The sequence below is a fragment of the Macrosteles quadrilineatus genome, unplaced genomic scaffold (genome assembly GCF_028750875.1).
Source record: "Macrosteles quadrilineatus isolate MER2022 unplaced genomic scaffold, UCM_ALF_1.0 Scaffold_8__2_contigs__length_117827958, whole genome shotgun sequence".
NCBI lineage: Eukaryota > Metazoa > Arthropoda > Insecta > Hemiptera > Cicadellidae > Macrosteles > Macrosteles quadrilineatus.
The window spans coordinates 84,859,216-84,884,685 of record NW_026542601.1 but is presented as its reverse complement, the minus strand read 5'-3'; the positions used below and the strand labels follow the sequence as shown (position 1 = coordinate 84,884,685).

Sequence of the window (25,470 nt, the reverse complement as noted above, 5' to 3'; positions counted from 1 at the left end):
TAAATGTTTGTGTATTATAATGAATATGTAAACAGCTTGGGCTCTTATAGACAATTTGACCACATTTTCAGTTATTTTCAAAAGATGATTACAAAAAGCAAAAATAAATATATATTTCATAACATAATTTTGATTATTTTCATTCTTTTAATAATTTTTACTAATATACATTAGAGACTACAACAAATAAATTGATATGTTACTTGAGCGATTGAGCTATTGAAGTTAGCAATTGAAATATAGATATGAATCTCTATTACCATCAATTTATAGTAGGAAAATCCAACAGAAATGTACTCTTGATATCAGCAAGCCTCAAGTGGTTGACTTAAATTCTGATTGGTCAACGTGTTGAAGCTTGGGGAAATCATTGACAAATGATTCAGTTATTATTGATTCTGCAGTGTGGTTACCATGTGTCTATTTATTTGTTTGAGTGACTAAATATGAAAACAACCACTAAAGAAATACTGAACTCTATAATTTTAGGAATCATATTTATGTTATTGTATTCAGCATTTTACACTTTATCGAATTTGGAGGTAAGTGTTTTTTATCATCGTAACTGATACTCTTTAACAATTTAATTTGTAAGTAAGTTTTACTTCAGTATTAATCAATTTTTACCATGGATTTTAGCTTTTAGGATTCTATCCATAGAATAGGTTACTGAACGCTGGACAAAATCAAGTTTAATAATGTTTTGTTTATATGTGAAAGTAATCAAGAAGACTAAACAACTATGAAATCTAGTACTTAATCAGACAACTCATTTTCACTTTACAAATACAGTAAACATTTAGCGAGTTTCATGAATATGGACCCAGCCGTCCCTTGAACATTTTATTAATAGTTGATTCTGGTCAAAAGAAACAACTGATTGTAGTCAGTAACAAAGCTACACAGGTCAATTCACTTAGTTTTACACTGAACGAACTATTTCATTTTCCAGCACATTCATTAATATTCAGCAAAAAATATGCACGTCAGAGTTTGTCACTGATTCAAGGAATTTAAGTAGCCTAGATGTTTCAGCGCCATCGAAAGATCTAAGTTACTCTTCTCTGTTTTTCCAACTACAAGGAATATAAATCTGTAAATAGAATAAAAAATACAGTAACATGACTCTGAAAACTGTATAATATCATACTTAATATTATAAATGTGAAAGCTAGTGTGTTTGTTTGAAGTTCAATCACGCATTAACTACTGGTTGGATTGTGCTGAAATTTGGTATGATGAACATTCCCAATTAACAAATATACATGTAAGGTGACCATGATAAGGTTATCATGGGAATCTACAGAGCCACTGGGGCTGAGCTCAAAAGGATCTTTGAGATAAGAGTATGTCAGAATTCTGCCATACTCTTATCTCAAACATCCTTTTGGGCTCAGTCCCAGTGGCTCTGTAGATTCCCATGATAACCTTATCAGTATTCACATTTAAAAAGAGTTAAAGAATTTTTCCAGCTGTTTCAACTAACTACACACTGTAACACAATCGTAATAGAAAAACGATTGAATCACTTACTAAACAGCTGATTGTTTCCATTTAGTTAGAAGTAGTTTAACATAGTTTGTCCAAATAATGGTGCAATATGACGAAAAATATAGTTCACCACACGGGCAAAAAGTTACTTTTAACCCTCGCTCATTTTCCAACCTCGGCTTCCTCTCGATCGTAAAACTTGACCTCTGGTCAAAAAGAGTCACTTTAGGCCCTTGTGATGTACTACTATATGATTTTATAAGATGAATCATTTATGATATATTATCTTGACAATTCTTTTTGTGAATTTCAGGAAATTCTAATACACAGTATACAGCAGGAAGTAATTGGATTCAAAGGGGATGGCTATACCAATTTGTTACTATTATACACATCTTTTGCTGTGTTTATTTGGTTTGTTCCACCGATTGTTAATGTAATTGGACCAAAATGGGCACTGGCGTTAGGATCTGTTGGATATTGGTAAATATTGTAACACTTCTTTGACTTTGGGATACTGAACTAGATATCCCATCTATATGGACCAGCTGTCACCAAATTGTTATTAAATAAACAGTATCACCAATCTGACATACACTTTCTCCCATTAGCTTGTCAACAACCTTTATCATGGGAATGCAATGGGAGTAACTATGTTTGATATTTTATTATTTTATAGGGAAAATAACATAAGTTGCAATAACTTTTGAACCGTAGTTTTTACAGCACTATTAGTAGTGGGGGTGCACTATTTCGTTTAGAATTGTAAGGACCATAAATGGTTGGTTTCAAAAATATCAAACTACACTTGAAAGAATGCAGCAGTTGCTCAGTCATCCCACAATTGCAACAGAAGATGATCTCAAAGTCTCTGGACTATTTTTTGAAAATATCCGTTTAAAGTATTCAATTTATTGATAATTCCTATAACACTTTGCACAAATTAATCAAATTTGTTATTGCAAGAAAATTTAAGATTTAAGAGCATTCACCTCTTCTACAAGGACTAAGGTGTGGTAAATTTTGTATTTCATTACAATGAGGTAAATGAGCCATGAGGCACATAAACACAATCCACAACCAGTATATGTGTTGTTTATCTCATCAGAAAAACGTGGAGAAAAAATAAGATCTACTGTAATTACGGGCAATCAGATGTTGTATTTGACCTAGAATATTTGTTAGGTCATGATGCTGCCTTCTTGATGTTGTCAACAAACCAGAGCCGGCCTTAGGCATGTGGGAAAGATGCGGTTGCACAGGCCCCGCGCTTTGGGGAAGAACACACAAAAAATAAATTATGTCTTGGTAAATTTTGTTTATCCTTTCTCGTGTCAAGTAAAATATCATGATCAAGATTGTTTCCTTACTGACGGGATTCGTTGTAATTGTAAAAGTCAACATGAATATGGTGATTGATATGGTGGTGGTTGTGATGTTGGCAGGATCGTGAGTAGCCTACTTACAATGGATGTTGCTGTGATCGCAGATATTATAATCCTACGAGCATGTGCAACAATATGGCGATTTAAGAGGGAAATATTTTTAGTATATATTGATAGCTTTTAAATCTTGACTTATTTTGTATCACCCTGTGAATGTTGTCCCAGCGTACCCCTTGTGGCACTCCTACAACAGCAGAGTTGGTTCGTCTACTTCAGTTCCGTGTGTAATGGAGTATCAGCAGCCGTGCTGTGGACCTCCCAGGCTGTCTACATCATGTACAACTCTACTTCAGCAACCATCGGCCGCAACACCGCTATATTCTCTGGGATCTGCCATTCCTCGTTTGTATTTAAGCCTAATTTGAATAAAATTGTAGAGTAAAAGATAGAGAACCAAACTAAGCTTAGATCAGTGACTATCAATAAACATTCAAAATTTTTTAGGTGTTGACTACCGGATTACCTAACATTTATAGGCTACGATTCGAGAGGTTAAATATCTTGTTGCCAATGCAATTCTTTGTTGTCTGAATGGCAACCGGTTTTGACACTCTTGAGGTGTCATTATCAAGTCTACCTACCACCTGAACCCGCAGCCGCACCGCGATTCTTAGTTGGGTGGCTATACAGTATTTTTAGTAACGTTTATTTATGTTTGTGTTTCACCTTTGTGTATGTGTTTTGAAGACTTTTTGACCTCCTATGAGCGACAACCATAATGATAATGACCATGGAGCTTGATAATGACACCTTAAGATTTTGGAAACCAGTTGCCATTCAGACCAAGGATTACATTGGGAACAAGGTATTTAACCTCTGGATTAGTATAATTATGAATATAATGCCTTAGAGTACAGAAAGGAGGATAACTATACAGGGTGTTTGTGAACTCTCTCGAAAAAATTCACAGGATTATTCCTTGGGTTAATACATGAATATTTTACATTATAAACATGGGTCGCCGGAGCCTCGTTTTCCGTCTGTCTGTCTGTATGTGTTTTTTATAAATAACCTTATAACTCGAGTTTAAATTGAGATACAAACTTTAAATTTGACACACTTGTGTATTTTAATGTGGTACACAAACATGCAAAATTTCATTTTGTTGACTATAGCCGTTTCAAAATGGCGGCCATCTAAAGTCTTTGACCTCAAATTACATAAAAACCACTAGAGTTACAAAAAAAACACAAGAATAACAAAATGTAGGAAATTTTATGCCAAATCAAATGACACCTAGATCTTAAAGATCAGACAACAAACAGTGAGTTATCAATTTTTTTAATAATTAATAATTTCTTTACTGGCTTTTAATTGTTATTGTTTATTCTTTAAAATCATCTGATCCTTCCTAAATTTTTACAACAATGTAAGACAGCTGGTTGGACAGATGATTTTGAGATGATGATCAGATGATTTTTTTGAGTTATTATTTTTTTAAATAATTAATAATTTCTTTACTGGCTTTTAATTGTTATTGTTTATTCTATAAAATCATCTGATCCTTTTCTAAATTGTTACAACAATGTAAGACAGCTGGTTTGCCCTAACAACATTTAGTTTTTTTATTAGATGGTAAATGTATTAAGTGTCCTATTTTTACCTTAACTATTGAGATCTGTTTAAGGTTACGTAATGTACTCTGTATCAGATGATTTTAAAGAATAAACAATAACAATTAAAAGCCAGTAAAGAAATTATTAATTACTAGTGGCCTGTAGGAGCCATAGCCCCTAATTTAGACTACATTAAAAAAACCATGTATAAAAAGACAAATATTCTAAATATGTTTTTAAAATTAATTATCAATTTTATGTTACTTAAAATTAACAGTGTTTCTTGTTTTATATCTTGGTTTTCCTTCCGTTTTGGAGTCGTATATTAGTTACTTCTGATGTGTCAATGAAATACAATAATAAAATAATGATTAAATCAATAACACAACATATTAACAAATGGAAACGTGCACACGGTTTGGCCTGAGCCCGGAGAACGACGAATCGGAGCTGAAATCATACAGCCAAACATTGCACATCTTTTCTAGTTAAAAAATTGAAGATTTGTTTTGTAATCTTACGAATTCTGTTATAGTTTCCATTTTGAGAACCAAATGTAAAGGTTAAAATTATTATTAATTATTATGAGGGCAACTCCCCATTTCGCGGTGGTAAGTCAGAAATATATCTATGAATTTGTCCCTGAATTTAAAGACAGTAAGGCCCATTTCCCGGAACTGTCTTTTTGTGTAGCGGAAAGCGACGCAAAAACCATTGCACTGTTGTATTGCCTTATAATGTTTTTTATGAAGTTCGAATCATGTAAAAACAGTTCTTTTAGTTAGTCATATACTTGTGGTTGTGGCATGTCCATTGTGGCAACATGCATTGAAATTTCCAATTGTGGCCTCCTCTGCAAAGTGAAATGCGCCACAATGCATGCAAGTGCTTTAAGAGGACCTAGATTGCGAGAAACAATTAACACTCAACTCATTTTCCAGCGTTCTTCTAAAGACAGGTTGTAAAACAGTTTCTGGATTTCTTTCACAGCTAGGCCCTACATGACGTTCTCTTTTGCATTTCTTAAGTCTGATGAATTATCTGATGAAGTTGGATATCAGAGATGAGCTGAGGAAGAGACTCCAACCTGACTGTACTCTTGGACGAATCCTAACTGATCCCACCTACTGGAGACTGGCCAACCTTGTATATGAGAGACACCTTGCGGTCGGCATTACCTGAAGCTGGATGCACGTACCAAGAAGTAAGAAGTAAGTAAGTCTGATGAATTCCTGGACACTCTTCCACGTCTTGCAGGTCTTCCCCTACCCTGTCTAGTTACTTCACTCATTATAAAAACGGAAAAACAAAAAAATTAAACACAATTCATTTTGAAACATTATTTACCAACATTGACTTTCAGAATAAATGTAAACATTGCAAATAAATAAGTAACAGCTGATAGAATGCAGACGTTTTTCAGTCCCCATGCATTTCTTATGGTGGATATTTTACGTTATATCTCGTTTTCTGGTAACTTTATGGGAATTCTGCTATTTTTCCCGAGTCCCTGGGGTCAAGACCTTTAATTTAAGACCCCTCCCACCTTTCTGCGACTTACCAGACGTCCACAATTTTCTGGTAAAAATTTGGTCTTACAGAATTATATATATAGATTTAAAAAATTGATAACTCAGCTGTTTGTTGTCCGATCTTTAAGATCTAGGTGTCATTTGATTTGGCATAAAATTTCCTACATTTTGTTATTCTTGTGTTTTTTTTGTAACTCTAGTGGTTTTCATGTAATTTGAGGTCAAAGATTTTAGATGGCCACCATTTTGAAACATCTATAGTCAACAAAATCAAATTTTGCATGTTTGTGTACCACATTAAAATACACAAGTGTGTCAAATTTAAAGTTTGTACCTCGATTCAAACTCGAGTTATAAGGTTATTTATAAAAAACACATACAGACAGACAGACGGAAAACGAGGCTCTGGCGACCCATGTTTATAATGTAAAATATTCATGTATTAACCCAAGGAATAATCCTGTGAATTTTTTCGAGAGAGTTCACAAACACCCTGTATAAGGTGTATTGTTAAGCATTGGTAAGGTTATACTCCTACCTAACTTTGGGTAATTACTGCAAATTTAAATTTGGCCATTCTTTAATTATAAGAAGATGTCAAATGAATGAGAAACTGCTCCAATATACTTGTTTATATAGTTATTGTGTATTTGTCACCGGCTTAACTTTAACTCTGGTCTCTTATATGGTGCTAAATATAGAACCACCCCTGTAACTGAAGATGACAATAATCATTCTTCTGTTATTGTAGTGTAATCAGAAAGATTTTAAATAACTCATTTGTAAAAAAAATTATAAAAATCACCTATCGAGTTTTCCAAATTCAACTAAAAATATGTTTAAATAGCTTATGTACACTACATTGAAAATGGTTTGTACAGTAATCACATCTCGAATGAGGGAAATTAAATCTACATTGGGTTTTTTACTGCAAAAAAAATGAACAGAGTATAATTATATAATTCAATCAAATAAATGTTTCAGAATGATTTACGGAAATGTGTTCGTGTACTTCTGCTTTGAGGGAAAGACTGTGATTGACGAAGAGACCCGAACATCTGTGTTGTTTGGTCTGTTAGGGCTGACTGTCTTTGCGGCAACAATGTCAACACTCTTGCCATCACCTGCCTACATCAAGGAGAACAGCGGATATCAAGGATCTGCTCTGGAAGTGATGAAGCAATCCTGGGCAGTGGCGAAGACCAAGGAAATGACCATGTTGATTCCTATGTTCCTGTATTGTGGTAAGTAGGTATTTTCTAATCTGGCACATTCTGGAATTCCAAATTTTTGAGAACCATTGCAATGATAGTGAAAATACAGGTAAGATATGGTCAAAAAGGTTATTTCTTTAAGTAATCAGACCACTTTTTCAGCATTCTAATGTAATTCAGTGATATGGATAAGTACACTTACCTATTAATTACACACAAACTCTGTTGAACGCACATATGTCTTTTATTAAAAAAAACCTTAGACCGTAGTCAGATCATTGAAAGAGCTGAACATGTTTTCATACAATCTACTGGCACCGTAATGCAAGGGAATATATTGGTATGAATCTTCCAACACGCTGCGCAGGATTGGCCGTACCAGCTGATATCAGCAAAGTAATCCAAAGTTGCGATGTTCTCCAGGTAACTCAGATTTTATTCCTTGTGCTGTCTATCTGAAGGATTATTTGAAAGTGTTTGCTATGCCTCTCCCTTCTTTGGCAGTTAAGAGAAAGGATTGTTGCTGCAACTGATAGTATATTGCTCGGCTAACTCTTTGAAGTAATTGGTCCGCACTCAAATATAAGACAGACTCATTACATCTACATGTGAACTTAGGTGATTATATTGAAAATTTTCCACCCATGAGAAAATTTGATACAGTATCTACTCTCTGAAAATTGAAGTTCCATAAATTCATCTTGTAATTAAAACATAGCTGTGCCTGTATTTGACCAACAAAGTGGTTTATTTTTTATAATCACCATGTATTCTAAACTGATTTAGGTATACAATTGTCCTACCTATCTGGAATATTTGGTGCAGCGGTAGGTTTCACATCCTACTGTGATGGGTTTCCAGCCAACCAACTGGTCACTATAACAGGACTTTGTTCTGGAATTGGAGAAATTCTAGGTAAATGAAAGAATTAAACTCTGTCCTAAATCCAAACCCTTACAACAACGCTTAAAACAACACTTTAACACTTTTTTTTTATTTTTATGTTTAGCGTAAACAACGCTTTTATTTTCTGACCTAAATAAATATGTAAACTGAACCTTTTAACTTACATCTTTATGTGGTCACATGGTTATTCAACTAACAAGGTTATGTGAAAATTAATCATAAGGTGATAAATACTTGATTTTTCCTAACATTTTTTCTGGCAACTATGACAGGAGTGAACTCCAAAAAAAAGAGAGGACCATCTAGAAAGTGGATAAAATACAGTGTTAGACTCGGATTCATAACTAGCTCATTTGAACACAAACCTAGCTTAACGGAGACTTCAATTTGTGGACAACCCTCTTATTAAATCTTTCAATCATGTGCATTGGTATGTGTTATACCCTTAAATGAATTGAAATATATTACCAGAGTTACTAAAGCACACCAGTCTTGAATTGAAAGACTAGCTTACAGATTTAAGTACCAATTTTAAACATGTAGCCAATCGCTGGAAGCTTTGAGAGATCTAAGACGATGGCAGTCTTAATGCCAAGTAAAGGTATTGCAGAAATCTTTCACCATATAGCCCCTATTAAAAGTGGGGGAGCGAGCTGGTCTAGTGGTTAGAGCAGCGGGTTCAAATCCCGCCAAATACCCAATGGATTAAAGATAAAGTGATAATGCCGCAACTCCTAGGTCTAGCCTGAAGTAATGTGAAAAACAATCCCAGGCTTGTGCCTAGCGTCCTAGGAAAAAAAATTAAAAGTGTGCTGGATGCTAATAACTACTTTCTACTCATTACTGTCAAGGATACTTTTTTTGTATAAAGGAGAGTTTCGAAGAATTAAAATTCCTTTTCGATAGAGTTGGTTTTTGAACAGTAGTCATTGTTATTAGCTAGGTTCGCTTTGTAATAAATTATTTAATTTCATTTTCCAGGAGGAGTGTTTCTATTTGTAGTGAACCCCTTGCTGAGAAGTAGAACTTGGTCTGTGATTGTTGCGATTGGAATATTTTCTGAATGCATTGCGTATCTTCTCTCATTTCTCAACTACTCAAATGATTCTGTATTCCATCCCACAAATGAACCTACAATTATTAGCAGCAGGTCAGTAAAACATTACTAGTTACTTATACTTACAATCACAATAAAGAGTGAGATAGTAGACAAATTTGCACAGATAACAGATTTTTTGCTTGACTACTGTGAAATGACCTGTTTCCGTTACATGTTTATCACCTGTAAAAATTCATCATTACATTGTTTACTTTGAAAAAAGAATGTTTACTATGCGAAACTAATGTTTACTATCTTTTTTGGATTTTGCTGAAGTAAACAAACAAAGATTTCAGATTTGTTATCGTTTTGTCAACTGCTTCAATTTTCAACAACAAAAACTGTACATACAACGTAAATATTAACATTTAAATGAATGCATAACCTAAAAATGCTATGAGTTTTGTAATGTTGCTAACCTGTAATAAAGAAATCCAATGTCTTAAAATTAAGATAATTTGTAGTGTAGCGAAAAATAACGTTCAAAACACGAATGAAAGTTGGTCTATACATATTCTCTACCATTTAATAAAGTGCTCCATTCCAGAATATGTAACGACCCACTTTCTTATCTTGTTATGAAATATACAATTACAATAGGAAAAGATGATTTTGCATGAATGCAGAAAAAATCACACTTTTCTTTTTATATCTATGTATTTCTAGGCATAAATTATAATCATCTGACTCCAAGTATTTTGACCTTATTATTGAGAGAAGGTGTTTGAAGTAACTGTTCACTTGCCTAAAATTACTGCTTTCATGCATATTTGTGAACGAAAACAACATGGGATTAGAAGAAGTATAAGCCCTAACAAGTGCAAACAATTACTCAGATTTGAAGATGCAAGTGTAAATTACATTTCAGATTATTTTTTTTATTTTTTATTATCGAAAAAGGGAAAAGATAGAAATTTTCTTAAGATATTTGAGTGGAAGGTATGGGGGTTTAGTGAGTCGGAGAAAACTTCGCGCCGTTCCGGCCAAACCTCGCATGCGGGGTTGGTTCGGCAGATTGGCCACAACCTAAACCCCAACTCTCACTTGTTAGCTGCGGAGAGCTACCTTCTGCCACTGGGTGTTGGTCCACCTACAGAACCAAGTGAGAGGGGCCCTAAAATAAGGTGAAATGTGATCCGTGCCAAGAGTCTTGTGGCACTGGGGGCCTAATATTCAGTGTCTTAACGGAGCCTTCTGGGAACCAGGGGTGACCCAGTCGTACACACCCCTTACCTCTCTAATCGGGTCACTGGGGAGGTGGACTTAAATACCCGGTATTCGTGAGAACAATGTAGACAATCTGACCCAAATGGAGGAGGAAGGTCTACTGAAATCTGACGATGACGACAAGCTTGCAGAAACCGGAAAGGAACGATAAACGACTTTCCAGGGGCGAGTTGCAAAGATGGAGGATAGCGGACGCTTTAGCCAAAGGCGAAAAGGTGCTATCCCAAAGGCGAAAAGGTGCTATCCAGAAGTGAGAGGAGGCTGGTGTGGGCTGCCAAGCACCCTAACTCTGCTGCCTGCAAAGCCAGTTCCTCCGGGAACTAGGATGCTGGGAAAAAGCAGGGCAAGGGTGGTACCCCCAAAGCTGACTCTAATGAATTCTCCAGGAAGAAAGGTGGAGGCTGTGCTGACGCAGCCACAAAGGATTGGCTGGTCAAGCAAGTTCAGGAGCTGAGTCCTTTCAGGGAAATCTCGCTACGGCTTGCCCCAGCCAGAGACCTTGTGAGAGCTGTGAAGGTATATTTATGTGCCCGCCCAGCCCTACGAGGTCCGCATATGAGATCCCTCGTACGAAAAACAACTTTCAATACTTAAAACATATTCTTTTGATAACAAACTATAAAAACGTCCTAATATCCTAAATCTGATTACTTTGGCCACAGAATTAAGCTGTGTTGCAAACATTTAAATTGCCCAAGTTAATAAATTGTTTGTTTTTATTATGAAAAAGGAGTGTTCTCTTTAAAAAAACAAGTGTTCTCTACAAGTGATCACTTGCCAGTGCAAGAGGGAACCCTCCGTACCACAAGACAACTCTCGCGAGTGATATCTTGTGTTTATTCACATGTTATTTAAGAGTAGACTAGACTTGCTTAGTGAACACTCTCAAGTTATCACTTGTTTTTATTCACCTCACTCATTGGTGTGGGTTGACCCTGACTTGTAAATATAAGAGTGTTCTCTTTCTAGACAAGTGTTTGTGTTTTCTTTATTCACATGTTTTTAAGAGTTATCTTGCATCAGAAAAGGGTTCCCTTGTAGTGGAAGTGAACTCTTCCTTTATTCACTTGCTGACAAGTGTTCACTCAAAATAATACAAGTGGGAGAGTTCTCTAGTTTTTATTCACCTCGCTGTGAGTAGAACTTAAAACTTAGTGAAAAAGTGCATAGTGGAACAAGTAATGTTAAGCACTTTAAATTTAACTAGTAAATTGTGAATATAGTCTAATTTAAAAAATGTAATAGATTGAATGTTCTCCAATCCGCTTTAATAATTCTTCATAAATCTTTTGACAGTGTGGTTATATCAATTCTAAAACACCATCTGAACGGTTCATCTTTATACTTTTAACTAGAATATAGTCTTAACTATCTATTATTAGGTGAAAGATTTTACCTTTTTTAAGTAATTAGTATTTATCAATGTGAAGTTGTCTCAAAAACATAAAAGTTATTTCTTCCAACCAATTAAATGCATTTACTACAACGATGTTCCCAGATGGTGGATAGCAGCTGTTTCAGCATTACTGCTGGGTTTTGGAGATGCAATCTTCATGCCAATGCTGATGTCGGTTATCAAGAAAATATACTCCAACGGAAATGCTTCTACATTGACTGTTTACACATTTTGTTTTGTGAGTTGTAACCTCTTTTAAACTTTGAAATATATCAAGCTATCTAGCCTGATAATTAGACTAATTCGTTAATTAATTACAAGACAAAATGTGGTTGGGATTCCACTAACTTATAAACTGTAGGTCCATTAATTGTCATTGGCTTAGGAACATATCGGCCTTAGTCACTAACAAGACTACAAGATCGTGCCACTCATCCCCATTCATACTTGGCTTAAAATACCTACATTCGTATGGTCGCCATTTCAGAATAAAGTATAATTTTTCTGGTTAACTTAGTTACCAAATATTACTTAATCAATGAAATTATCTTTTTAGGATGGTGTTGGACCTTAAAATTTATAGTGTTATATGGTTCCAACCTAAGGTGTTTCGTATTTTACTTGTAACAAATTATATTTATATTGATTTATTTTGAACTGTTAAAAAATCACTAACTGCTATTCTAAAACAGTTATTTACTGAAGTTATTTACAAACTGATACTGTATTACGTTAAAATAGCCAGACAGTAGCCAATCAAGAAGAATAAAAGGTTTGATAATGTTCAAAACTGGAAAGACCTGTAAATACAATACATTTAGATTATATTCTTATTATGACATTTATATCTTACAAATCCTTACACATTTCCAGAGCCTCGGCGCTGCTGTGAGTTTTTCCTACAGTGAACTTGTGGGTCTACATTGGCAACTTTTGATAAACACGGTTGCAGCAATGTTCGCTTTGATATCTTATTGTTATGTTAGTATTATAAGAGTACCTTAATAAAAATAAAAATTCTTTTGTAATTTTGACTTCAATGCTTCTTTAGAAAGCACAAATTTGCCTCTTGTTTTGAAACAGTCTGGATTGCCAAAGTTCAAACTATTGACACTTGCCGGCACATAAATATGCATGAGATTAAAACTCAAAAACCTGCAGGTAGAAAAGCATTAAAACACAAGTACACTTGTTAAAATAACTTTTTTATTAGAAACTTGATATATTTATGTTTTATGAAGACATACAATAGAAATGAGAAGATAACAAACGTAGATCCCCTGCGACTTGGCACTTGCGACGAGACGACCCACTTCGACCCAAACCAAAAATATAGACCAATCTCTCAATACGACTATTTACACTTCTAAAAAAATACACTCTTATTTCAAGACCGAAACTTAGTAGACAGTATATACCCTAGAACATTTACACTTATATACAAGCTTAAGACGCTATCCAGGCCTATTTATAAGTTAAAAGTCGGTAAGTACAGGGCCGAGCAAACCTAACAACTAACCAATAAACAAACAAATTCTGATAACAATTCCGCAAACAAATGGTCAAGAACAACACAGATTTAATTGCTGTATTATAAAACCCCAAAATAAACATATAAACAATCTTCTCAACTTTGAGTCGACTGTAGTAAAGTAAGAATTTAAGTAAATGATGGAGGTTATAATTATGAGTAAAGATGAAATTGACTTTTAGCACTTAATTGTAATTAAAATGTTATACTTTAAGGATATTTGGAAGCTGAGTTATGATTACTGAGAAAGTTTCTAGTATTCTAACATGTCTGAAGAAAACAATTAACTGACATATATCAAATCACATCGATTGGATTAAAGGTTTTTTTGTGTCTAAGACTCCTTAATTCCTAAAATACTTCAATTTGTTGATCAGAGTTTAACACGAAATAGATTTAGTCCCAAATCCAATTAAAAAAACTTCTACTTATACACATTAAAATATACACATTAAAATGTATTACACTTTAAAATGCTTGAAGTAATATTAGATAATGAATATAGAATAAATTATTTCAAGATGGTGTTGTAACGAGTCTTGTATTCAGAACAATGTTGATAATTACAATAGTAAAAATATCAGGAATAATAAATATTTAAATTAACATATGATTGTTGAGGAATTCTTAATCTTCTTAAGACCAGCTTGGAAGATTAATTAAGTTCAATTGTTCAGCAAAATCTGCTCACAATGAAGAAATAATCAATGATTTAGGGTTATGGAACTGATAATCAGACATAATATTTCTTGCGCATGTGGCTAAAATTATACTTCCCACAAAAAATAAATCCTTTAACATATTCAAAGTTTTATGTAGATAAGAACATTTAATTCAGAACTTTTCAACAGTGTTTTGAGAAGTTGCAAACACTCCAGCAACCGCAGATGTAAAAGAAAAATAGAATAAATATACAGTAAGCTATCAAAAAAACCACACCAGCAGCTAAAGGACATAAACCAAGTCCTAACTGAAAGCAATTTACAAAATGTGTTGTTCTTGGTATGCAGAGCTAAGGCTAACTAATATCACCTGTTTAAACTAAAGGGCCTTGGAGGCCGTAGAACTACAGAACTAACAGAACTAACCTGGTACTAATAGTTCTCAAATTCAAGTAAGGTTAAGTAGTCAGTGGTTAGTGCAGTAGAGTTGAATGATTCGAGTCTACAAAACCACTAACGACACAGCAGAATGCAGCAATCCTACGACTAAGTATTTGTTGTCTTAGTTTGTCATGAGACGTCTAGAAACGGCTAAAGTATGATTTCGATAATCTGACGGTTAAGCAAGAGAGAAATCTGAATATTCCTGGTTTTGAGGTTAAAGAAGTGAGTAGAGGTTAAAGATATGAGAACTGATTACAAAACAGGTAAAAGTAATTTTATGAATTTATCATCTCTAGCTAGACTAAATTTGCACTCTAAGATAAATTTTATGTTTTATCAAGGTACAGAATGATATTTTGACAATTAATGAGTGATCACTTAAACATAAACAACAGTATAAACAGAAAATTGTATATTTTCAAAACAATTACCAGAAAATTATAATCGCAACGCAAATGTAATCACTGATTTAATAACATTTTCATAAAACAAAACTATCTCGTTACTATATACTCTTCTTTATGTTGAAATAAAATCCGCTTAAATTATTACAACCTAATTAATTAACAACAATTCAACATCAAGCAATTTCAAAAATAAAAATAAAAATTATTGAACACAACAAAAAATAGGAAAGAGTGTGGTCAGAAAAAGAAAATAAATAAGTTAGATTTGTAAAAGGAAACAGGTAGAGGAATATGATTTCATAAAATAAAATACTGACTATAGAAATTTACCGTCGAAAAACAATATAGGTACCCTGTATACAACAATCATGGGTGGCACGCTTATACAACTATACATAAAATATATACAGCTATATGTAACAATATGTGTTTAGAATGTATAGTGTATAATCTCATCAATTTGTATACATTTGTACAAGAACGAACGTTTCCGTGTCAAGGCATGATCGGGCCTGTAGACGTGAGAAGGATGCTTTGTCTTGGCGGCTACCTACGATCCGTCCCTGCAACAGAGGGCAAGTAAAAATATAATGCAACATGTTGTAGCTAATGCTCGTAATACCTCATAATAATTTGCTGGTAATCCTTGTTAGAGTTGGTAACAAACTGAAATATCTAGATTAGTGGATTATGTACAGCAGCATCATAATATCAGTAACTATGTGGAAAAAAATTAAACCTTAGTTTAAATGCAGCAAAATATAGCTATATATAATCTAGAAATGTTTTTATGGTCAGTGATAACTTGTTATCTTAACCACAAAGAATAGAGGGAAGAGATTATTTATAAAAGGTACTTAGTATTTATTTCTTGTTTTTTTTTTCATCTACCTGGATTTTTCTTCACATGTACAAATGGATATGGATACTACTGCTATACAAAAAGTGACATATGCTAACAAAATTGATTGGAAAATGCATGTCATATTCAATCTTTATGGACTACCTTGAGTATGGAGTTGATTGAGGAAGTACAGTAGAACCTCTATAACAAGACTATCATGGAGATTATTTAATCATACTTGTTATAAAGGTTGATTTCTTATCGAGATGTGTATCAACATGTGATTTTGTTTGTCCTAGGACGCTAGGCATGAGCCCGGAATTGTTTTTCACAATGCTTTAGGCTAGACCTAGGGGTTACGGCATTATCACTTAGATAAAATCCATTGGTAATCTGGCGGGATTTGAACCCGGGACCCCAGGAACTGGAGTCCCACGCTCTAACCACTAGACCAGCTTGTGACGCAAAATTCTAGGGGGGGAATAAACTAGTATTCACCAAGTCAGGCTAGGCCTACCCCCAGAACCGGCCACACTCAAATTTCTTCCCCGGAGTGCTCAGAAGGAGCCGAGAAAAAATCCAGGGGTCGATACAAAGTTGTCACGGCTTTGACTGATCAATTTATTAAAATTTAATCGAAGGCTCAGAGCTCTAGAAGCGCTCAGGAAATCCTGCAGACGCTCAGTTGGAGTTATATCATCCCAGCCTTCGTAAAAGTGTTTTGGAGAATTTTGCCTAACTTTTAGAATGACTCTGTAGGGCCGACGAGTATCCAATCTTAAGTCAATGTGATATAAATACTCGTAATGAACTTTAAAATAATTAGTTGAAGACGTTGGTAATTGATCTAATATCGAATAAAAGGCTAAACAATTCCTACAGAGTCGTCGGGGCCTAATTAATATAATTGTACGGAGAATTTATCGTGATGTTGTTTAAAATAGACTTAATATTAACTTATGTAGCTGATTGTTCAAATCAGCCTGCTCCCAAGACTTGATTCTTTCACCCGCCAAAGACGGGGTTTAGAACTTAGACGACAAGTCTCGGGGTATTAAAACGGTGAAAACGAGATATAATTTGGACGTGATAATTATTTGTTAAGCGAACGGAGAAATCGTAATTTCGAAACTAATGAATTAAAATTAAATAAACGATAGCCACCGCTAGTCACTGGCAGGCAGGAACTGGCGGGTCAAGACTCAAGTTAAGATATTAAATTTAATAATTCGAAACGGAATATTAAGAAAACGAAAAGGTATAGTAAGTTAAGTAGGCGTAAGATAAAACAGAAAGAACGCAAAACGTAAAAATGGGCCTAACTAGTATGGTAGCTAACCTTCGTAATAATATCGTAGTGTCGTTTCGTTGTATTCGTAACCCGTGCGAGCTAGTCGGTGGTCAAACAGCGAATAATCTTGTCCGGCTCAAATCATGATTTCCTCGGTCGAGGCTTAATCGCTCTGGTGGTGAGTTCGAGAACTAGCCAACAGCTGATCGGAAATTCACCTGTTGAGCCGGTCTAGTTGTCGTCTGTCGTTGGTCAACAAACACCATTTCGAGGTTAAGTGATGTTGTCATCGGCGTTAAATATTCCTAAAATCGGTCGTTTTAACTTTATTTGGTGAAAAGGATTGCTATTATGAATAAATATGTAGTTGTGGGTGTGTTCGTGTACTTCACTGTTATCAAAAGTAGGCCTACGTTCTTTGGCCCATAGCCCAAGCTAGGGCCAACACATAGGCCTAGGATTAGGATGTTGTGGATAAAAATCGGGTAAGTTATGGTGTTTGTTGACTAGCAATACGTTTTTACCCCCCTTAAAATTTGGTACCTCACAAGCTTGCTCCCCCATCACTACAATCAACTGTGGTCATCAAGGTGGTGTTTGATTAGGGGTAAAATCAATTCTTAAGGATATAAAAATGACACTTATTATCAAGATTGTTATCGAGGTTCCACTGTATTGAGACTACTTTTAACTCATCTAACCCACTGACGACGGATAAAAAAAATTTTAATTAATAATTAAAATTTTTTTAAAATAATAATGTTATTTTTTAAATTAATAATTTGTTGAGATTATCCCTTTTTAAGTCTTTATCTTTTATCATACATGTATTTCAACAGAATTTCAATTTTTTACTAAAATGAAATGCAAAAAACTAAAATCTGTGTCTTCTCTATATCAATGCAAAAAGAAGCAAAACAGGTGTTGTTTTATGTACTAAACTTAATGCTGTCAACTTCCACTCATGTCGGACACCAATTATGTAACCACTCCACCACCACCAACCAAACTCTCTCACTTGTAACCATTCTAGCCAAGCCACAAATTAGTAAACTAAATATGGATTGCACATGAACGGGATTTGAACCCGCGCATGTAGAAAGACCTCAACGCTACACTTGTCAGTGCAACGCCTTAGCCAACTGATCTACAGTATCATGCCACCAACGGTCAAACGGGTCCATTACTAGTATAAGCACATGACGACACTAGATCTCCCATGTTAGATTTGACGAACTATTCGAAGGCCAGTGGGTTGGCAATAAGACTATCTCATGGCTAAATGCGGTGACATGCTACACTTGTAAGTTGTCGTCAATGGGTTAAAAAACTAAATTGATAAAAAAATCTTTTTAGATTGTTACAGATGTTAAGGTTCATAGATGAGAAGATATAATTATTTACGTCAGGCTCAGTGTTTGGGTGGTCTGGTAGGACACTCAATGTAAAGAGACGGCTCTGACCTGGTGATTCTATCCATGATATTCTTGAGCCTAGGTTCTGACGTAGCGGGTAGCAGTTTCTGCACCATCTCCTTGACAAACTGATCACTGATGCCAGGACTCGCTCTCTCTGCCAGTTCAAAAGCGTTCTTCAGTTCCTCGATGGCGTCTGTCTTGTGGCCTGAGTCCACTCGCGAAGTGTACTGATGCCTCCTTTGCAGCTGTTGAATAAATGTTATATTGTTAATTGTTAAACATGATAACTGAGGCAATGCCACAGTACTGATACATTATCATGATACACTTGTAGGACTATAAGTTATTTACAAGCATTGCACTGCCAGTAAAACCCCATACCAGTAGTTTAACGAGAAAAAAAGAATTAAACAACCATAAATCACATTAGACTATTGCTTCTACTTATAATATTTTTAAATGGTTATATTGTAAACTAAAATAATTTCTAGAAAATATCGTAAATTTTTTGCACATAGTTCGTCCATGTGTTTCTTTAGAATGATTTATAGCAAAGTCTATAATAATAAAAATTACTACCACCCCTATTACTGTAACTGTGAAATAACCCTCTAATCCAACATTTGTTCAAGTGACAAATTTAATAATCATCAGAAAAGTTGTTTTCTTAAGCCTGGCATGCATGATCGTAAAAGTATAGACGGTTTAGTAACGATTACAAAGGCTGAGCTGAGGTCAGATGTACTCAACAATCACAACAGCTGATAGCATAATAATCACCCTTTTAACTTTCTACTCAGTATTGGCTAGGCTCGATGATCAAGCCACCCACACACCTCTAATAAAATAATTAACTTGACTAAAGAGCTTGGCCTGAAAATTGTTCTGGTCTGATTATGATAATGATACCATGATAATAAGGTTCTCTTGGGTAGTTTTCTATACAGACACTGTCTTGTTAAAATAAATACCATATGAGAAATAATCAGGTTCAATAGTAATTTTATGCGTCACACAAGACCACAGTGGGTGTCGATAAAAAACCCTATATAGATGCAACACATTATGCATGAGTTGCTTCCACCAAATTAGCAGCAAATTTAGCTCTATTTATGTTTGAGTATATAACATAAACTCACCTCTGAGATGAGAGGGTAGATGAGTTGAGCGAGGCAGGGTGACCGAGGCGTAGAGGATATCTTGACCTCAGACCTGGGTCTAGGTTGTTTCTTCTCCAGCTGAGGTGTGTCAGAGTCCTTGCTTCTTTTCTCAGGTAGCTGAGTACTAGGAGGTGATGGTGCGGCTGACAACGGTCTCCCCTACACAATATGTCATCTTTATATTTACAACAAAACAGTATCAACCCTTCATGGGTGTCTTAGACTTTCAAACACGATCGGTGAAACAAGGACTTCTTCCAAGTATTGAAACATGTGCCCGAAGGAAAATTTCATCAAGACACCTATGAAGGACAAAAAAAAACTATGATGGCTGTCTAGAAAGTAACTGACGATTTCGTCCACCACCTAAGAATCAATGTCTTCACTCTCCATTTGAGATTCACACCGAATATCTTGTATTTGATTTGGAATGGGGTGTTTAAACAAATATCACCATGACAATTCCATCAGTTGTGTAGTGTTATGGAAGAACTGATCAAAAGTTACACAATACACACGTCTTATTACAGCAATAACTAAATTTTCACGTTAATTATAAACAATCAAGTTCTAAAATTGACTTAAATTAGTCAGGAACATGACAAAACCTGCGCGGCGCAAACACAATTTTTTTTACAATATAAGGGAATGTACCTATATCTCTAGATTCCTAAAAAATATCGGTAAAGTTAAACCAACCAATTTTAAAATTTACGTTGAATAAACATTGCTCTATTCTTCCTGGGCAGAGGAAGTTAACCTGAGTGGCAATCAATCCACATTTAAAAGGTCAACTGCAAAAGACCCCTTTACGTATTGACATCTACTCACGTACTATGTTGGTTGTTATGACTCACCGAGGGTGTTTTGTCAGGTTGGCGGTTGCGGAAGTGGTTCTCCTGTATGATGGTCTTGCTGGGAGTCTGAGGTCCCGAGCCGTTCTGAGACACTTTCTTGACCGGGACGACGTGGTTCTCTAACGGCTCCGACACTGGACTCTTGACTCCGTGAGGACCCTTCACCGTCATGATCCACGACGGCTCTTCCATGTCACTGTCTGGCTTGCCTGACTCCTCACTGTGCAAACAAACAGTGCTGACTTAACAAAGCATCTATAGTTACCTATTAGTCAAGTCATTTTAGGGCTTTAGGTGGAAATTTTTCCCTAAACGGGGAAACTTTGCATTTGTGTAGTACCAACAGCACCCAGTAACAACATGTAAAAAATAAACATTCATGCATGCTGTGCTACGGCCACCATCTTCGAAAATAACCTAATGTAGATTTAATTGGAAATCCAATCAGACAAATGGAAATTCGCTTAGTATGCAGGTTTGCTGCAGTGGTGGGGGTATTGTTTATACATTACAATACACTTTAAGCAGCATGTTAGTTACTAACAGTTATTGGGGACACAGTTTATTCTGTAGTTAACCTAATCGCAGTACATATAAAAAATTTTGTATTTCTAATTTTAATTTTGTATTTGTTTGTGAAAACTGGTAAAAAAAGTGAAAATCGGCTGCCATTTTCCAAGATGGTGGTCGTAGCACAGCATGAATGAATGTTTATTTGTTATATGTTGTTACTGGGTACTAGTACTACACATGTGCAAATTTTCACCGTTTAGGGAATTATTTTCAGGTAGACGGACGGGTATTTTTCCCTAAAATGACTGGACTGTATTTAACTTGACATGTAGCACAAAAATGCTATTGTTTATTAATATTGAAGATGTTATTTGAAAGTTAGAAGAAATCCATTAAGAACAGAAGACATACATTATCAATTAAAAATCCTTAAGATTCCTTTCAAAATCACAACCAGATTTTATAACATGTGCATCTAAAGCTTGCATTGTGAATTTTAACTTTTAAGACGAGGTTTCATATTCGAAATTTAATAAAATAAAGGAGATGCTTACGAATCTGAATTCTCGGATTCCGTTTCACTCTCTTCACTTCTTGACGACTTCCATTTCTTATACCTATCTATAAGGTCTATTAAATAAGAATTTTTCTTTGCTTTCCTAATGAAGGGAAACTTGAGCAATTCTTTTGCTGTGGGCCTCTGAAAACAAAGCAACAGGAAGATAAAGACCATGAAGGACACCCGTTACAGGTATTAGAAATTAACAAACATGCACCGGTACAACTTAAATTGATATAGGGCTATGTTATTGAAATCTTTAGGAAAAAACGTCGTTTTGATGAAGGAAAACTGAAAACACATTTTAATTGTTTTAAATATCAGTAACTAATTTTTATACAGTTATTAAGTTTTGTGTAGCATGAAATGAAAGTGCTCTGACTAAAACACTCACAAGTCTGAAGCACCTACCATTTTAAAGGAGAAACTTACAAAATATTGAACACATCAAGATAATATTCAAATTTTAGTGAACTGTGTCACTTCTGACTAGCTCCTAATAACCAACATGCACTTTTGGCATCCTAAGAATATTTTCATTGTTGTTACAGAGTTGATTTTGCACAGAATTGAATATATTCCTCCACTTACATGAAACAACTTGAAATGTAACTGAATCTCAGTAAAAAACTAAGAGCATTTTAGGTCATATAGCAGTAACTATTGATTTAAATAACAGATATCTTTTTTAAACAGACTGTACTTTAAGTTACCATACTATCAGTTGTTTGAGAGTGGTATCACATCTAAGAGACCTTACATTTTTGCTTGATAGGTGGGGTCTTACATTCAAACCAAAGGATCACAGAATTATCTACAGTAACCCCCCCCAGGTGCTAATCCGACCTCGGCCTTGGTGACAATGTTATTGCGGTAATATTGTGTTGTGACCATTTCCTATGGCAGACATCTTCACCATCTCACACAATCGCAGCTGAAATCTTGGTTATCCCCGAACTTCATCATTGTTTTCGGTGATTGTGGCAAAACCTGGAGCATGCTCAGCAGTAACGGAAACACAATCACGGAAAACTTATCACTATTTCCCAGAAATAACAACCAAATCTAGGGAATCTGCTGAAATAGAAACATTATCACAGTCTTCCGCAATCCTGGAAAAATCCTAGAAAGTTCTCACAGTCATGGAAAAAAATTATCATTACATATTTTTTTCTTTGGCGAACGTAAACTTTACCGTTGTTATCTGCAATCTCATCAAACTCTTTAATATCTTCAAAATCGTCAATTTCGTCTCCTGCGATTGCAGCAAAATCCTAAGCAACTGCTCCTAGATTTTCACTGATCCAGCCAAGGTACCAGTTCCGTAGACGACAGATTAGCAGGGTTAAACTGTAAGTGCTTAACGCTTAAAGGCCATCGGTAATTCACAATTTTGAATCTAAGCTCCACCAAGGCTGTAATCCCATGATCCAGACATTAGACCAGATGATTTCTTCCTACTTAGATTTAAGTGCATTCATACATAAATTTCTACATATAACAAACTAAAACAACTGCTTACATTCTCGGGATCCTTGTTTAGACAAGCTTCAACAAACTCTTTGAACTGTTTGGTATAGTTGCCAGTCAACTGAGGAGGGTTGTTTTTTGGTATGAGGAACAACACCCTCATAGGATGCAGCTCGGAGTTGGGAGGTTCTCCCTTAGCCAACTCTATAGCAGTGATTCCTAGTGACCAGATGTCAGCCTGTGAAACAAAACTGGATTAGTTAAACTATACAACTTGGATTTAATATTGCTGAAATAAACTTAAGTCCCACAACAGAGAAGTAAGGCACCAGAGGAAACATGCTCATGGGACGACCCCCAGCTCTAGTATGCTTGGATTCAGATTTATTATATTTTGATGACGTTTGTAATGCAATGTATATTGACTACAATAAACAAATTATTATTATTATTATATAGCACCAGAAATATACTTGTGATGAGGAAGGTAGACACCAAATGGCGAGCACTATGAGAAAATCCCGATCACCCAGGACACAGGGTCCTCCTCCACGTGACCATTGTTGTACATGAGGGCAGTGTTGGACTTTACCCTAGACACAACTTGAGTTCAAGATTAAATGTTTCCTCTGTACCTTACTTCTCTGTGGTCCCATTGAGTCGGCACTCGGCACCCATACCCCAGTCTGGCTTTCTTGGAGAAACCGAAAATAAAATGTACATAAGATGCACAGAACTCTTCACCAGTGTTATTTTATAACCTTGGTAGCCTAAATAGCTACATTGTCTTTTTCCTTAGGACCTAGTGCTATTTGTTGACAAAATTAAGACTGAAAAACGTGAGCCAGACATATCTGACGACCAGTTTACTAACCAGGCAGTCAGCGCTATAACAGTGTGAATTTAAAAAAAGTATGTCATGTTTTTCCTTTAAGTTAAATTTGTATATTTAAATGTTAATGCATACACATAACTAAAAAAAACTAAAAGGAAAAGGTATTATATCTGTGGTTTTAGTTTCTTGTCTTTTTTCCTGGATACCTGACATTTATAAAATCCTGCCCACTTTTGAGGCCGGAATCTTTTAATTTTGAACTTAACCCCACTAAACAGTGTAAAGGTCTTTGAATCACACTGTGAGAGTAAAGCATTTTTATTTTCACATAAACATAAAATAGAATTCTTAACATCTTTCATCAGTATATCCAACCCCTTCGGACCATCGGCCGTTCGTTTCCTGGCAAAAACTGTTTCAAGATACATCAATAACAATGCTATTGATTTTCCAGCTCTTGTTTTTGACTCTTTCAGCCTTTGGGATTGTTCTTAAGTATCTAACCAGACCATGGTCCTTTGTGCAATAGAAGCAACGAGTTCTACTGCCTATTCCTAGGCATAGCTACATGGAGTTTATAAAACCCCTAAAAATGATAAGGTCACAATAAATTCAACCAACAATTTAATATTCCTACCTTGGAGTCATAAGCGCTTTGCTTGATGACCTCTGGTGCCATCCAGAAAGGTGTTCCTACGAAGGTGTTCCGTTTGCTGGTGGTGTTTGTCAGCTGTCCGGCGACTCCAAAGTCCGCCAACTTCACATCTCCCATCTCGCTCAACAGAACGTTTGCCGCTGCAACAAATATCTTAAGTTACAAAAAATGTATGTAGCAAAGAAGGAAATTACAATTTGTAACTGTAAAATACTGTAGAGTCGAGCAATTACTGTATTAAAAAGCACAATCTTGTGGAAAAATACAATTATTTGTACATCTATGATTAATATAGGTTAAGTTGCCTCATTAATTCAATGTTCTTCACATGCAATATGAATGGGTGTATTTTTTTAGGCAATTATTTTTTACATAAATAATTTACTCGAAAATTCTTAAACAAATTTGTCCAAAATAGATAGTGATTGTATACGTAGCATTCTAAAACTACCCACAAGCTAACACAGCTGTTTAGGAGCACATTTACTGCCTCATAAATATTAACGATTCCAAGAAGCTATTGGCTGTGTCTGTAAATCTATATTTTACTTTAGGTATTACCTTCGACTTTGACTATTGATAGAAATAAACTCATTGAAACGTTAAAGTTATCCCAGTTTTAAAATCAAACTCGACGTAGTAGAAGTGAGCCACCAACAGATTGTCAATTACGGATTTCTATCCCATATGGGGAGTTTTTAACCAAGTTGAACAAATAGTGATTAAGTTACACATTTTTTTGTTACGACAAATATCTCCCTAACCGAATCAAGTTAGAAAATATAACTTTAGACACTAGCCCAATGTGACTAGCTCATTCAAATCCTTCTTTATCTTTAGTGAAAAATTGGTGACAGCTGGTCGATATAGATGGTCTTTCCATTTCAATATCTAAAAGTCAATGGTATTACCTATTTGTAATACCACTTAAAACACCTGTCACTTTACCACTTTATCA

General features: G+C 35.2%; 2 protein-coding genes across 3 annotated transcripts in view; one reads left to right on the top strand and one right to left on the bottom strand.

Moving 5' to 3' along the window:
* Positions 1-415: 415 nt before the first annotated feature.
* On the top strand, positions 416-12,125 carry LOC129000519 (UNC93-like protein MFSD11). The gene is made up of 7 exons (XM_054427482.1): positions 416-542; positions 1,805-1,974; positions 3,102-3,278; positions 7,009-7,268; positions 8,025-8,153; positions 9,126-9,294; positions 11,969-12,125. Exons 1-7 carry the CDS (start codon positions 447-449, stop codon positions 12,123-12,125), a joined length of 1,158 nt encoding a protein of 385 aa, XP_054283457.1. The 5' UTR covers positions 416-446.
* A 1,896-nt stretch (positions 12,126-14,021) lies between these two features.
* LOC128999731 (serine/threonine-protein kinase 26-like) overlaps positions 14,022-25,470 on the bottom strand; it is a 140,525-nt gene continuing 129,076 nt past the window's right edge. For both annotated transcript variants that reach the window (XM_054426383.1, XM_054426382.1), the window contains exons 4-10: positions 24,495-24,652; positions 23,075-23,260; positions 21,548-21,693; positions 20,481-20,700; positions 19,603-19,782; positions 18,509-18,708; positions 14,022-15,473 (exon numbers count right to left, since the gene is read on the bottom strand). In XM_054426383.1, coding sequence (XP_054282358.1) covers positions 15,461-15,473; positions 18,509-18,708; positions 19,603-19,782; positions 20,481-20,700; positions 21,548-21,693; positions 23,075-23,260; positions 24,495-24,652 — 1,103 coding nt within the window. In that variant the 3' untranslated portion in view covers positions 14,022-15,460. The remainder of the gene's footprint in view (positions 15,474-18,508; positions 18,709-19,602; positions 19,783-20,480; positions 20,701-21,547; positions 21,694-23,074; positions 23,261-24,494; positions 24,653-25,470) is intronic.